The sequence below is a fragment of the Biomphalaria glabrata genome, chromosome 1, assembly GCF_947242115.1.
Source record: "Biomphalaria glabrata chromosome 1, xgBioGlab47.1, whole genome shotgun sequence".
NCBI lineage: Eukaryota > Metazoa > Mollusca > Gastropoda > Planorbidae > Biomphalaria > Biomphalaria glabrata.
Genome location: NC_074711.1, coordinates 81,949,559 through 81,963,881, shown reverse-complemented (window position 1 = coordinate 81,963,881; position 14,323 = coordinate 81,949,559). Strand labels below are relative to the sequence as shown.

General features: G+C 35.2%; 1 protein-coding gene across 9 annotated transcripts; it reads left to right on the top strand.

Moving 5' to 3' along the window:
- Positions 1–1,006: 1,006 nt before the first annotated feature.
- LOC106063291 (sodium-dependent glucose transporter 1A-like) lies at positions 1,007–14,170 on the top strand. 9 transcript variants are annotated; one of them, XM_056018074.1, is made up of 5 exons: positions 1,007–1,131; positions 4,735–4,918; positions 7,467–7,613; positions 10,093–10,231; positions 10,855–14,170. In XM_056018074.1, the coding sequence occupies exons 2-5, from the start codon at positions 4,748–4,750 to the stop codon at positions 11,964–11,966; spliced, it is 1,569 nt and encodes a 522-aa protein (XP_055874049.1). In that variant the 5' UTR covers positions 1,007–1,131; positions 4,735–4,747; the 3' UTR covers positions 11,967–14,170. The 9 variants fall into 9 exon arrangements, with proteins under 9 accessions (XP_055874049.1, XP_055874047.1, XP_055874044.1 ...); XM_056018072.1 differs by lacking the exon at positions 1,007–1,131 and adding an exon at positions 1,138–1,331; XM_056018069.1 differs by lacking the exon at positions 1,007–1,131 and adding an exon at positions 3,088–3,299.
- The last annotated feature ends 153 nt before the right edge of the window (positions 14,171–14,323 follow it).

The following is a 14,323-nucleotide window of genomic DNA, read 5'->3' as shown; positions in this document are numbered from 1 at the left end:
CTCTGAGTCCACCCAGCTCTAATGTGTACCTGACATTAGTTAGGGAAAAGTAAAGGCGGTTGGTCGTTGTGCTGGCCATATGACACCCTTGTTAACCGTAGGCCACAGAAACAGATGACCTTTACATCATCTGCCCTACAGACCACAAGGTCTGAAAGGGGAAATTTACAAATTACTTCTACATGCTTATAAAAATTCAGCAACTTCTTATTTTAAGTCGCCGCGACAGGCCAAATAAAAAACGCGGATGTACAAAATTTCCTAAAAATTTTTGCAAAGTCTATTCCCATCACTGATGTAAGATAAAGAAAAAGGAACATTTTTTACCCCACCCCTAGAAAAGATTCTGGTTAAGCGAATGCATAAATCTACTACATTTTATAGTATTCTAATGATAGGCATTTATATGTAGACTTCATTTATTAAACTCAACTCTTTGAATAATGCCTACACCCGGAAATACCCGAAGACGTAGGATAAATATTTTCTAGTTCTGTAGCCAAATTTCAATTAATTAATATTTATAGGGGTACTTTGAAAAATTATAACGGTTAAACTAGAGTTTTTCCAGTGTGACCAACGAGCTAGCAATTCTTTTCTCAGTGATATACATTATTGCTAAATTTCTAGGAAAATCGTTAGAGCCGTTTTGGAGATCCGTATCCAGGTTCCATGAAGAGGAATAGAGGTATTGTAAGAGTGAAAAAAATCCACTTTATATAGAAAAAAAAAGGAAGTTGATTCCTGCAGTCTTAACTGTATATGGCTTTGATTAAAGCTTTTTTTTTTCCTTATAGGCCTATAATCTGTTTAAAAATATATTTTGCTTGTTTAACAGAATCAGCCACACCTATAGGCCTACCATTTGGTCTTTTAGCTTTAATCTTATAGGCTAAAAGAGATTTTAAGACTAATTATCATCACCCCAGCCCAAATTTGACCCCCCCTCACCCAATAAGTTACTACTTGTGATGCAATCGCAACATCTCTCTAATCTGCCAGGCCTATTGAAGGAGCTCTTGACTTCCAGTCCGCAAGTCCTATTGTTAATTGCTCTAGATCTAGTAGGCCTACGGTTTGGCACATTGTGGATTGTGCTTGTGTTAAGATAGTGCATATTGTTTTATACCGGTACTAAGTAGTTTTCAAATATTGCTTTTTCTTCACTTATGGATTGTGTGTGAAACGATATCGAGAGCCAGACATATCTAATTAGTGCATTTTATTCACTTTTTAATAATACATTTGATTATAATTTATTAGTAGGCTACAGCGCTACCAGCCACTTGACCTGGAAATATTTAACTCATTATTATGACTTATGAATACAGGTAGGCCTAATATAATTAGGTCTACATTATAACTTCAGTATGTCAAGGTTGAACTTAGTCACGTACTTAGCCTAAATTTTGTGAGAACTGAGATACCAGTAGCCTACTTTTTTAAAATACGTAGGCCTATAGGCAATGCGATTTAAAATGACTCCAGACAGAGAAACAAAACACTTTTAGGTGTTCAAAAAAGAATTTATTGAAAATTCATGTCAAATTTAAAAGAAATAGGGACCTACTGACTTGAAATGCTTAAGTCTTAAGTTAAAAAGAAAAAGTTACCAGTATTTGCTAGTTTGTTGTTTGTCATAACACATCATCGTGTAGACTTCTGTCGGGACTTAAATTTTGTATTATTAGATATATTTAAGTTCAGCCTGACAGATGGGCATACACAACACACACTGTTGTATAGAAATTAATAAACAATGTGTATGATGATATAAAATCAAATATGAATGTAGGCATATATAGTCCTACGTTTGCATTTATACCTTGAATAATTTGAATGAATAGTAATCAGAGATAAATATGAAGATAATAAGTCATAATTTAAGTTCATTATAAGTAATTACGTAAATAATGTTGATACAGTAAGCACTTTATATTATGTTGCTTAAATTGACAACATTGACAAACCATCGATAACGATTTCAAAAACATCATGGTTTCATTACTTATGCTAAAGATTAGTCTCTGTAACAGGTAGGTTACTATAGAAACTGTCAATGAACATCAATCTTGCCAGTACCATACCAGAACTGTCTTTAGTTTTGAAACGGTAAAAGAGGAATAAGGGGGTGGGGTGGGAAGTGTAGTAAACTACCCCATTCTCAACTCAATGTTAGCCAGCAATGACAAATAGGTGTGACTCAACCAATGGGTATCAGGAAGCACAGGCAGAGCCATGTACAAAGAAATGACCACGTCAAACAAACTGGAGACAGTGGACAGTATCAGTTTCCTCACCACAAAGAACAATCTACAATCTTCCAACTATTACTAAGAACATGTCAAACATACCTTTAAACTATCACCTTAACATAATAAAGCTCACTCATCCACCCCTCTTTATACACTGCTGCGACCAGCCTTACGAAAATGTGAATCATATCCTCTTTGAATGCTCCATTTTAATTCACATCAAAACAGCACGCTAAATTTCCTTCGCACAGACTGCAAAAGTGGTGTCTGGATGTTAAAGCCCTTATACTGGCTTCCGAACCGAAGGGTCTCTATGGATACTGGAATTTTGAGCTTTGGAATTTTTACTTGGATCCACCCAACTCAAGAGGGTACCTGACATTAATTGATAAAGTAAAGACCGTTGGTCCGCTACTTGGTCGTTCTGCTAACCATTTGACACCCACGTTAACAGTCGGCCATAGAAACAGCTAATTTTTCCTATAGATCGCAACGTCTATTATTCATTCATTCTTCCCTAGCGCTATTAGAGCATGGAATGGGTTGCCTGAGCTAGCCAGGAAAACCAGTGACTTGGTAGAGTTTAGGTCATTGGTTAATATGCATGACTAAATGCATGACCATGATGCGTAGGACGTAATCATCTTTTTTGTATCATACTTCTTTTTTTTTTCCTTTGTATTTTATTACTTTATCAATTCATTTTGAATTAGAGCTACATATAGATCTAGTTCTTGTTTGCACTCTAGTTAAATAAAACAATATATTTTATAAATCACTGTTCAAAATTTATTGAGAAAATTAAGTCAAACAAGAGAAATAATCTGCGATATCAATCCCAGTAATCTGCTCTTTGTTTATATTTGATTTTTAGACCCGCTGTTTAAATCCTATATACTTATATAGAGATTCTAGATCTATGTACTAAAGAAAAATAAAAAAAAAGAAGAGAAAACGTTATGGAAAATCGTGGGGTAGATAGTTTAATGAAAAAAGGAAATAGAAAGAGATTTTGAAATAAATACATCTAAAGACTTAAAAAAAGTAAAGCAATGTGACTCAAATTCTTAATTAACTCACAGTCACACTCAATGAATTTCAATGATACTAGATCTAATAATAATTGATATTGATGGCGCAGGCGTATGTCTAGACTATAGTTAAAAGATTTACTATTTTTTTAGTTTAAATTAGATCTAGAGTAGAGACTAGACTAGATGTAGATCTGGAGGACGCTACACTTCAAGTTCACTCGCTGGACTTCAGCCTCATACTCATGAGCCTGAACTGAAGTTCAGTTCTGGTTGAGGAGACTCTTCTTCGGGGAGTAATAAAGACATAAAATACTTTGTCTTCCCTTGCCTACCAAAACAAGGACAGGTGCCTCTCTCGAGTTACAATCCCAGTCAAGAATTGGATTTGAGCTTAAGAATATTTGGGCTATCTCTGACTCCACTCTATTGGTACAAATTGGGGAAGCAAAAGTTGTTCACCATGGACGGTTGGTCTTAAGGTCACCACACAGAATCCCATTAACAATTAGCCATAGAAACTGGTGAGCTTTACATGTCTGCCCCCAATAGATTGCAAGGTCTGAAAGGGATAACTTAAATACTACCTTTAGTTTGCTTATATATTGATTGCTGCCTGGTCATACTTTTTGCGCGCTGGACTGTTGTTCTGACTTATCGGGTTCAAACCCTGCCCGCTCCCATCCCCCATTGTCCTGCGGGGGGTTTGGACTAGGAAGTAAAATCTTCAACTCTGAAGGAACATCTGAAACATATAAAACATTTTACAATTTATATATATTGTTATGACATGATTAGGAATTAGTTATTTGTTTCGGGAATAGGGTAAAGTTTTAATTAGCGACAAGTGACGTGACAGATCTTTAAAAAATAAGAACGCTCTAAGTGACGCTAAAAGGAAGACGCTTCTTGTAGAGTAGTAGACTTGAGTACGACATAATTGACATCGGACGATTCCCTTCTTGAGTATTAAACATATTTGTAGAACAACATATCAGCGTCGACTACATATTTGATTGTTTCGGCCTTTCTCCGGTATTACTGAAGTAGTTGAGTTCAGCGTTACTTCCAGTCAGATCTACACTAGACAGATTGCCAAGAATCAACACCGCGCGGAGGCCTTAACTAAATTATTATACTAAAAGGATTTTATAACTAGATCTAAATAGAAACTTGATAAAGTATACCATACAAACAAACAAAAAACATACTATGAAATTTTAATTTTGTGTTGTGCTTCATATTTAAATACAAAAAAGAAAAGGATTTGCTGGTTTTCTTATTAAAACTAACAAATAATGCTAGTTTGTTGGGGTTTTTCTGATAAGATAGCAGATATATCTTACTTCAAATCTTCATCAACTCCTAAAAGGTGCCTCTAATAGTAATAGGCCTATTTAGTTAACATAGTTTAACTTTTTGAATTCTTAATTTCTTTTTATATGCAGTTAATTTTGAAATATGGAGGAAACAACAAATGGCTGTGTTGAGAAAGTAATTATGGACACTAATATTCAACAGAATGGATTATCTAAACCAAAGCAGAAGAGTGTTTTGGAAAATTTAAAGGATTCTCACTATAGAAACAAAGTGCTTCATTCAGTCTGGATAGCTATATCATTGTTTTCTTTGGTAAGTAAATGACACTAACAATGAAGCTTCATTATGATTCCTAATATAAAAAACTGGCATTGTTTGTATGTGATTCAGATTTTAACATTTTGATGCTGTAATTGAAATATGCCAGCCATCTATCCTTGTCATCCACATAGGTAGTGGTAATTATTATCATAAGCCAGTGGTGTCCCATTATTTATCTGTTTTACTGAACTAGGCTATGATGTTGTATTATCTGAACTTCCTGATTCCTTCAATAGATTCTTCATTGGGAAGATTGAGCAGATTAGAAATGACATGCCATCCCTCTCATCACAGCTTGACCACTCTCCAATTTTTCAAAATACTCCTTTTTGCGAGTTTCAGCGTGTATCTGAAGATTATGTCAAAAGTACTATTTTGAAGATGCCAAATAAGTCATGTGACCTTGATCCCATTCCAACCTCCTTGCTCCTTGAATGTTTAGATGAGCTTGTACCTACAATTACCAACATTGTGAACTCTTCACTGACTTCAGGCATTGTACCACAGCAATTTAAGCATGCACTTGTCAGGCCCTTATTAAAGAAATCCAGTCTTGACCCGGAATGTCTAAAAAACTATCGCCCGGTTTCAAATCTTCCCTTCCTGTCAAAGCTTCTGGAGCGCATCGTGTTAGTGCAAATTCTTTCTCATCTTGAACAGTACTGTCTCTTGGAAGAATTTCAATCTGCATATAGGAAGTGCCGTAGCACAGAGACAGCAGTGGTCAGGGTACTAAACGACTTACTTCACAATTCCGACAAAGGCCACATATCAATTCTTTCTATGCTGGACTTGTCCGCAGCCTTTGATACGCTAGACCATGAAATTATGATGGCCAGATTCTCTGCAACTTTTGGTTTAGCAGGAGTCGTCCTAAAGTGGCTTGGATCCTACCTGACGGAACGCACCCAAAGTGTCGTTGTTAGCGGGACGGAATCAACAAGCTTACTTTTGAAGTACGGAGTACCCCAAGGATCAGTTCTAGGCCCAGTACTGTTCACTATGTACACATATCCACTCAGCGGTGTCATACGGCCAACCGGCATCTTATACCATTTCTTTGCCGATGACTCACAGTTATACGATTCATCAGTACCCTCAGAGGTGTCCCATCTGGCAGAGAATATCAGTGGTACCGTTGCAAGGGTGAGCGATTGGATGGTTGAAAATAAACTCAAGATGAACGAAGACAAGACAGAAATAATTAAGATTGGCACTAGGAACAATGTCTCAAAAGTTGAAAGCACAGATTCTCTCTTTATCACGAACTGCCATGTTCCTTTTGTCCATGTAGTGCGGAATCTTGGAGTTTTCTTCGACTCAACACTATCTTTCGACCCACACATAAATCAGCTCTGCAAAGGTCTTTATCTGCAGCTGCGCAGATTAGGCCAGATCCGACCATATTTAACAACGGAGTCAACAAAAATGCTAGCTGTGGCATTCATACTCTCCCGCCTTGACTACTGCAACGCCGTGCTAGCAGGTATACCTGATGACAAAATAGCCAAGCTGCAACGTATACAGAACAACGCCGCTCGAATAGTCCTTAAAAAAACTAGACAAGATTCTGCTACTACGCTCTTGCGCACGCTCCATTGGCTTCCCGTGAAAGCGAGAATCGATTACAAGGTCGCCACACTTTGTCATCAGTGTATATATAACAATGAGATGCCCTTGTACCTTAGCGAACTGATTACTCCATATGTCCCCCAGAGAACCCTGCGCTCAATGGACTCAACGCTTTTAGTAGTGCCACGTTTCTCCCTCAAAAGCTACGGTCTGCGTGCTTTTTCAGTTCACGGACCAAAGGTTTGGAACTCACTCCCCATTGATCTCAGACAGACAACATGCTATACCACTTTTAAGAAGAACATTAAGACCTACTTGTTTAAAACTTTTTTAGATTAACTGTTATTTCGGCAGTTGTGTTTATGTTTGTAATGTTGTTACAGCGCCTTGAGCCTACATTTTGTTTGTTAACAGCGCTTTATAAATAAAATTATTATTATTATTATTATTAAATTAATTTATTGATAGAAGACTACAACTGGACATAAAGTATAATTATATAGAGTAGAGGAGCTTCTTATTGTGCAGTGGAAATTTTTTCTTATTGTGCAGTGGAAAAATCTAGAGAACATACACTATGAAGATTTGAAAGAAATCAGTTGCTTAAAAATGATTGTACAGAACAAAGATCATTATTTTATAAACTTGTAATGTACTCATCAATAATTTCAAAATATTTAAGCTGAAAAAAAAACCCTGTAAAAAAATGAATTTTCTTATTTACTAATTAGATGTAAGAAGACATATGCTGCCCTTTTATAATAACAACAAATATATTGTGACAGTGATCTGCATATACATTTTTCACAATCACAACATGTAAAAAAAAGACTGGTAATTTCTAATCCACTGTTTTTCTGGTTGTTTGGTAGCACTCAGCTGAGACTAATTATTTTTTTTCAGGGGGAAAATTAAATGTAAAGGAACTAATGTTTCTGGGATTTAAGACAAACTCTACATTCTGCAGGGACTTTGTATTGGACAAATGGGACCAAGTTTTCTGGATCTCCAAATTGTGACTAATACTGATGTTGAAGAAGCATCTGCATTTTTCACAGGTAGCTCAATTGGTTATTTGACTGGTTCGATCTTAAGTGGAGCTTTATACACTAGAGTGAGTATGCTCTAAATTATAAAGCAAATACTTTAATTACCTTGAGTTTTTGTGTGCAATGTTATCTAATAGTTTTGAACTCATTTTTTTTTGTTTTATTCTTTCTGATGTTTTATTTGCCATTAATGTTTTTGAAATATCCTTTGAGATTAAATGGCTGCTATATAACTTCATTAATTTAAAAAAATTTTAACACACATTCTACAAGTAAAATATTGACAAGTGTCACGTATCAATTTAAAATAAATCCAAGTCTAGGTTAAATAATTTAACCATCCATACCTGCAAAGCACGTGTCAACTATCAGAATTTCCTATGATGTAAGCAGACACCTGTATATATCTTGTATGACACTTGGCAGGAAATAATTTGATCAGTTGAAGAAAATGATTTCATGTGTCAAAATTGGAGGTTAGAAAAACGCGCGAAGAAAAAGTCGTGATGTAAATTTTGTAGAGATAGGACGTATTTTAGTTTTAAGTTAGAATTTGTAGAGACAAGTCTTGTATTTTATTAGATTTAGTAGTAAATTTGAATATTTTTATTATTGAACTTTGAAACAAAGTTATTCGTATGATACAGCGGTGGGAAGCGTGGTCGAGAGGCCAAGTGCGCTTGAACTTGGCTTGGCTTGGCTACCTAGAAGGGGGCTCGAGGTTCGACACCCGACTCGGGCAGATTTGTGTTTACTGAGCGCCTAAAGGCAGCACGGAAAACCAACTCCTAGATACCCCCTCCCCCCACCGGTCCACAAATGAGATTGGACCAAAAGCGGTCTGAGCATGCTATAAGCATGAAAGTAGCGCTATATAAAAGCTATAATAATATAATAATAATACAGTTTTTATTTCTGTACATTCTATTCATATAGTGATTCCTAGTTATTGAATTAAAGTTCTGTATTTGAATTAAAAGGATCTTCATTTATTGAATCTCTGCGATAGCATTGAGATCTAGAGATATACATCTATAGAATCCCCGGCACGCACAGTATCTTCTTGTAATAACTTTAGCACATCTCAGCACTATCTTCAGCAAGAACACCTGCAACATATTCAAGCACTTTCAATGATCAAGAAGAAAGACTTGTGACAACAAGATTTGGATTTGATTTAGCACAAGTCTATGTTATCATTGTACTTATTTTTTACTTGTCTCTGTGCTACTAAAGAAAATGAATAAAAAAAATGTCTCCAAACTTATTAGGGAGGTTTTAACTACAGAGGGAAGTCATAAGGAGAAATTAAATGCAAGGAACAAATGTTGAAAGAGAAAATGCACTCCTGACTTTTTTTTTTGTTTGACATGTTTTGGATGTTCCTTCAAAGTTGTAGATAATCTACTTCCTAGTCCAAACCTCCCACAGAACGAAGTTGTATGACAGCGGGCAGGGTGTGAACCTGGGACCATTGAGATGACAAAAAGACAGACCACCACTTGAAATTGTCATGTAGAGTTGTGCAAAAGCACCTGGACACCTAAGGCCAACAAAAGCGAACAAGAGCTCCTTTCTACTGGCCTGAATGAACAGCGCACACCTAGCACACGCCGTTCTGTCTGACGGAGGGAGGGGGGAGGAGATTTGGGTTGCCCCTTAGAGCGAGCAGTGAAGACTGGCAACACAATCGCAGACTCTTTGGCCCACCAGGGAGGGCAAATTCCACCCACTGATCAGGCTGTAAGATTTCATCAAGCCCTGGCTATAATACAAAAAACAGAAATGGAAAAGTGGTTTGAGTGCTGGGACAAGTCCCAAAAAGCCCGTGGAGTCTGGGAGCGAATGAGGCGCCCTGACCGCACTTCCCCGTGGTGGAGGCTGTCCAGGCCTGAGCAAGCTATTATAGCACAGTGCAGGACAGGCCACTGTCATGTTGGCTCATATTTCTCGCGGCTATGGCCAAATTTCGATTCACGGTGCCCACGCTGCGGGGAAGAAGAGGAAACCGTGCCTCATATTCTGTTTGACTGCCCCAGACTTGCTGATCTCCGTCTCGACAGGTCTGGGAAACCCAAAATTCTTGACCTGCATGGCGACATTCATGCACTACGCAAGACAGCAGGGTTTCTGTCCAGGGCTTTTGCAAGAGAGGATTTGAGCCTCTCAAGCCCTCACTCTAATGGAGTTTGATGATGATGATGATGACGGAGGGAGGGGGAATCGGGGTTGAACTCGAAGTTTGATTTTGCATTCACTTCCAGTGGACACAGACACTCACAACCTCTTAGGCACTCCCACGGGAGCCTTGTTGTGCTACCCTTTGGCCTAGCTGTCCCCTCTCACGACCGTTTCCACTTGGGTGCCACGATGAGGCAGGGTAGCGTGCCTGGGAAACAGACTACCAGGTAGCCATCCTGCTTCACAAAACCGCACTCCTCATGCCACCCCTCTGTTGTCTTTACAAAATGTTGTTCTTTTTAACTTATTCGACTAAAGATTATAGTTAATAAAAAAAAATTATTCCAATGTTTTGTTCTGCAGGTCAACAGACCGCTATCACAGTGTTCTACTTTAGTCATTCTTAGCATCACCACAATACTAACTCCCTTTTGTAGTGTGTACCCTCTCATGATTTTTATTCGTTGGATTGTTGGAACATGTGCTGGATTTATTGATACAAGTAAAAATCCTTGTTTCTTTTTAATGCTTATTAATTTTTTCTATTTATATTTGTCTTCGAAGGTTATCTTATTCAGAAGGAAACAAATTGATAAGTAAATCTTGCAATATTATAGCATGTATTGCAGCTAAATTTTGATACATTAAAAATTATAGGACCAATTAAATGTAACCACATCATTGGTATATTCATCAATTTTATCTAAGTACAAATAGGGGCCTTGTTTAATTAATTGAAACTGGTTTTGCTTAGATTTTGTTTTTTCATCTTTGACTCTTCTTATCTTATTACAAAAATTTGTTTACACTTAATTCTATTTGTGTCTATTGATTCTTCGAAGTTTAGAGCTAGACCTGTGAATATTGAGCTCACTAGAAAAAAAAAATCTGCCTTCTAAAGAATTAGCCAACCCTATTGGAGATGAAAATATTTAATTTATTAGATTTATTTACAACTTTTTTAAAGCAAAAAGATTCAATAAAAATATTACATCTTTACTAGACATTTATCAAATTAGCTAGCTGCTTGTTAACGTCCATGTTTTGATCCAAAAAAGAAATATGTGCTTAAAAACTAATATTGTTTAAAGAAAAAAACAACAGTCTCTTTTCTTATGTCCTCAGCTGGAATTGCTGAACATATGCGCATCTGGGGCAATGAAGGTCAAGCATTAATGCAGCTCTTACATTTTTCTCTAGCCTTCGGAGGAGTAATATCTCCATTGTACTCTGAGCCATTTCTTGCAGCAAAGATTGAGGAAAGTGACATCTTGCAAAATATAACAAGATGGGATAATTTATCAGTGTACATAAATCACAGTAACCTGACCTCAGTCAACTCTACAATAGATATAGATTTAAAGGAGAAACTTCCCCAGACCACAAATGTACATTGGGCCTTTTTAATTTCAGGAGTCTGGACATTTTTTTCAGCCATTCCATTCATTGCTTTTTTCTTTCAAGATCTAAAAAAGAAAAAGAAAAGCAAGATTAGTAGCAAACCTAAACAAGTCAAACAGCGAATGTTGCCAAAAATAACTTTATTGTTTACAATTTTTGTTGTCTGTTCCTTCTATATGTTATATTGCTGTGTCGAGGATTCATTTGCATCATTTCTCATGACATTTTTAGTTAAAGAATATAGCTATGTGAGTAAATCAAAGGGGGCATTTATAACAGCTATCTACTGGGCATCATTTGCTGCTGCTAGATTTTCAATGATATTTATATCCAAATTTTTGAAAGCCTTTCATTTGTTGTGTCTATGTTGCTTATTCATGCTGATAGCTTATTCTAGTTTTTTTGTAAGTGCTTCTTTTGCAGTGGTTAACCCCTCTGCTCTGAATGCATTAATTTTTTTTGCTGTGTTGGCAGGTATAAGTATGTCAGCTATATTTGCCGCTGGTTTTTCATGGACAGAGGCTGAGTTACTCAGAGTTACTGGTCCTATTTCTTCGTGTATTCTTGTATCTGCTTCTTTGGGAACTATGATCAATCCGCTAATGTTAGGTTTTCTAATGAAAGAACTAAGCAACATGTGGTTCTGTTACCTTCTTTTAGGGGAAACAGTGTTGCTTTGTTGTATTTTTGTTTTTCTCTGGAGTTTCAATCGGTTCTTTTTGAATTTGCACTATGGTCCATTGACAGATCAAAAAACATCGCTAACTATAGAATTATCAGATCAAATTCATCCTTTGAACACACTAGAAAGTAATGATGATAATCTAAGAATCTGAGAATCAAATATTCGTTAAAATTCTTGAGAGCTTTTTTAAAAAAAACAAATTTAAAAATTGAAGTACATGTGTCATAAATATTTCTATCATATAGATTAATTTATTAGTGTTTTAAATTTTTGTTTTCAAAATGAATGTTGTTTCTGTAATAATTTTGTTTTTGTTTATACTTAATCATTTTAGTTGTTGTACTCTTATTCATCTAACTTAAAAAGTTATTGTAAAACAGAAATAAACTTTTTTTCATGATTTTAAAATTTAAAAAAATGCTGAACAGATTTTATACTTCTTACTCCTATCATACTTGAGATCTTTATAATGAAGCAAATCATTCCTAAATTTCATTCATGACTCTCCAGGTTCTGATCTTCTTATCTGTATAGCTTCATCTAAAGACCAGTTAAAAAAATTTGTTTGGAAAAGCCTCATGTCATGATGTTTTTTGATAATGGTAGATTTGGGTCAGTTAGACCTAACTATTTGGTGAATCAAGTCTGTATTAATTATGTATGCTAGCCTCTGTTGTTCCAACTTGTCAATGTTCGCATTATTTTTTCATCCTTCAACTCTTAAAACAATTAGATGAGTTGTCTGGTGAATTTTTTTAAAACTAACTCAATGAGGGTCAGTCTTATTGTTTTAAATTTATGTAAAAGTATTTGTACTAAAACCTACATTTATATCAATATTTGTCTTTGCATTGTCAGAGTTACATTTTGGCTGGTGCTATTCCATATAACTTTGTTAAATGTCTAATTGAACAAAATTTTAAAACACTCCTTTTTCAGACATAAATAATCCATGTTTTAATATCACTGAATTGCCAACATTTATTTTTGTTTCTTTAGTTAAAGACCATATCTAGTCATTCATATTTTTTGTTGTTTCTATTCACAGAAACCTAAATACTTAAAATGTTGAATATTTACAATTTCCTGTAGACTACTAAGTATGTCTTCATTAATGTACAACACTGAATATTATTGTATACATCAGTTTAAATAAAGAACTGTTTTTGTTTTTTTAGCACGAATAATAGTTTAATTTAAACTTAAAATCTTTTTCTTCATTTGTAATTTATGTTCAGAGAATCTTTCTACTGACTTACCGTAGTACTATTAGTACTTACAATGTTAAAATGAAATGAATAGCCCTATTATTGCATTGCCTGATGCTACTTTAAATTATAATTTTACTATTTTGGAAGTTTACATTTAGGAACATTTTTGCTTTAGGAGCTATGCTAGCATTAAGGTATTGTTTGGCTGGCTCAGGCAACCCATTCCATGCTCTAATTTAAATTAGACAGTCCCTTTACTTACTGGGATATATGTTTGTGCTGTTAATTGGTCCAAACAATTGCCCACTTAGTATTATTACTATATAACAGAAACAATCTAGACACAAATGCAAACACACACACACACAACCATCAGCTTCTTGGCGATGATGAATGAGCTTGAACCACCTTGACTGACAATGTTTTAATTTTCTTCTTGGCTAGAATCATGTTTTCATAAAACTGGATATAAAAAGTGACAGTTGTGTATGTCTATTGTATGTTTCTATAAAGTTTTTAATTCCCATTATTTCCTGCAATGTTTTAGGGTTGGTCAGGTGTTGTGATGTGCATTACATTGATAATCTATTTCAATTTCCTCATTTGTGATGCAGTCTTTGTAGGTGATAGCTAGCATCCTTCTATAGCTTCTCAATTCCATTGTTAAGATCCACCTATAAGGGAATAAGGGAAATAAATGCTTCTTATTGAGAGATGTGACTATATATGGAGTTTTTCTGCCACTTATTCCATTTTCTCCCACTTCCTATTCTCAGAATCAAGTTAAAATTTTGCACAATTATTCATTGCTAATGACATTACCTGAATCAATAAAAAAAAAATAACCAATTAGTTATTAATTATTGGCAATTAATTTATTTTGTTTTCTATATAAAAAGGGAGCTTATTCCTGCACTAGTGAAATATATGGTTGTGAGACTGAGGTTCTTCCTCTTAGATAAGCTTTATTTAAAAAAATTGTTTCTGTTTTATTTGTGAGAGTGAATTGTTCATGAAAGTACCTATGGATTGAACAATATTTTCTATTATCCCATTGAAAATGTATTAAGAAGTTTGACATCATTTTGTATGTAAAGCTGTTTGAACTTCTGGAGCAAAATAAACTCATCACTTGAAACCCGAAGACTGATATAATGTTGATTTTTTAAAATGCATAAATTAAAGCAGAATGTTGTGTTTTTATTTATGCATGTCATATCAATAAGGTAATATCAGTTAAAGAAATTATTCTAGAGTTTAAAGAATAAAGATAAAACAAAATATTCAAACAGGATTT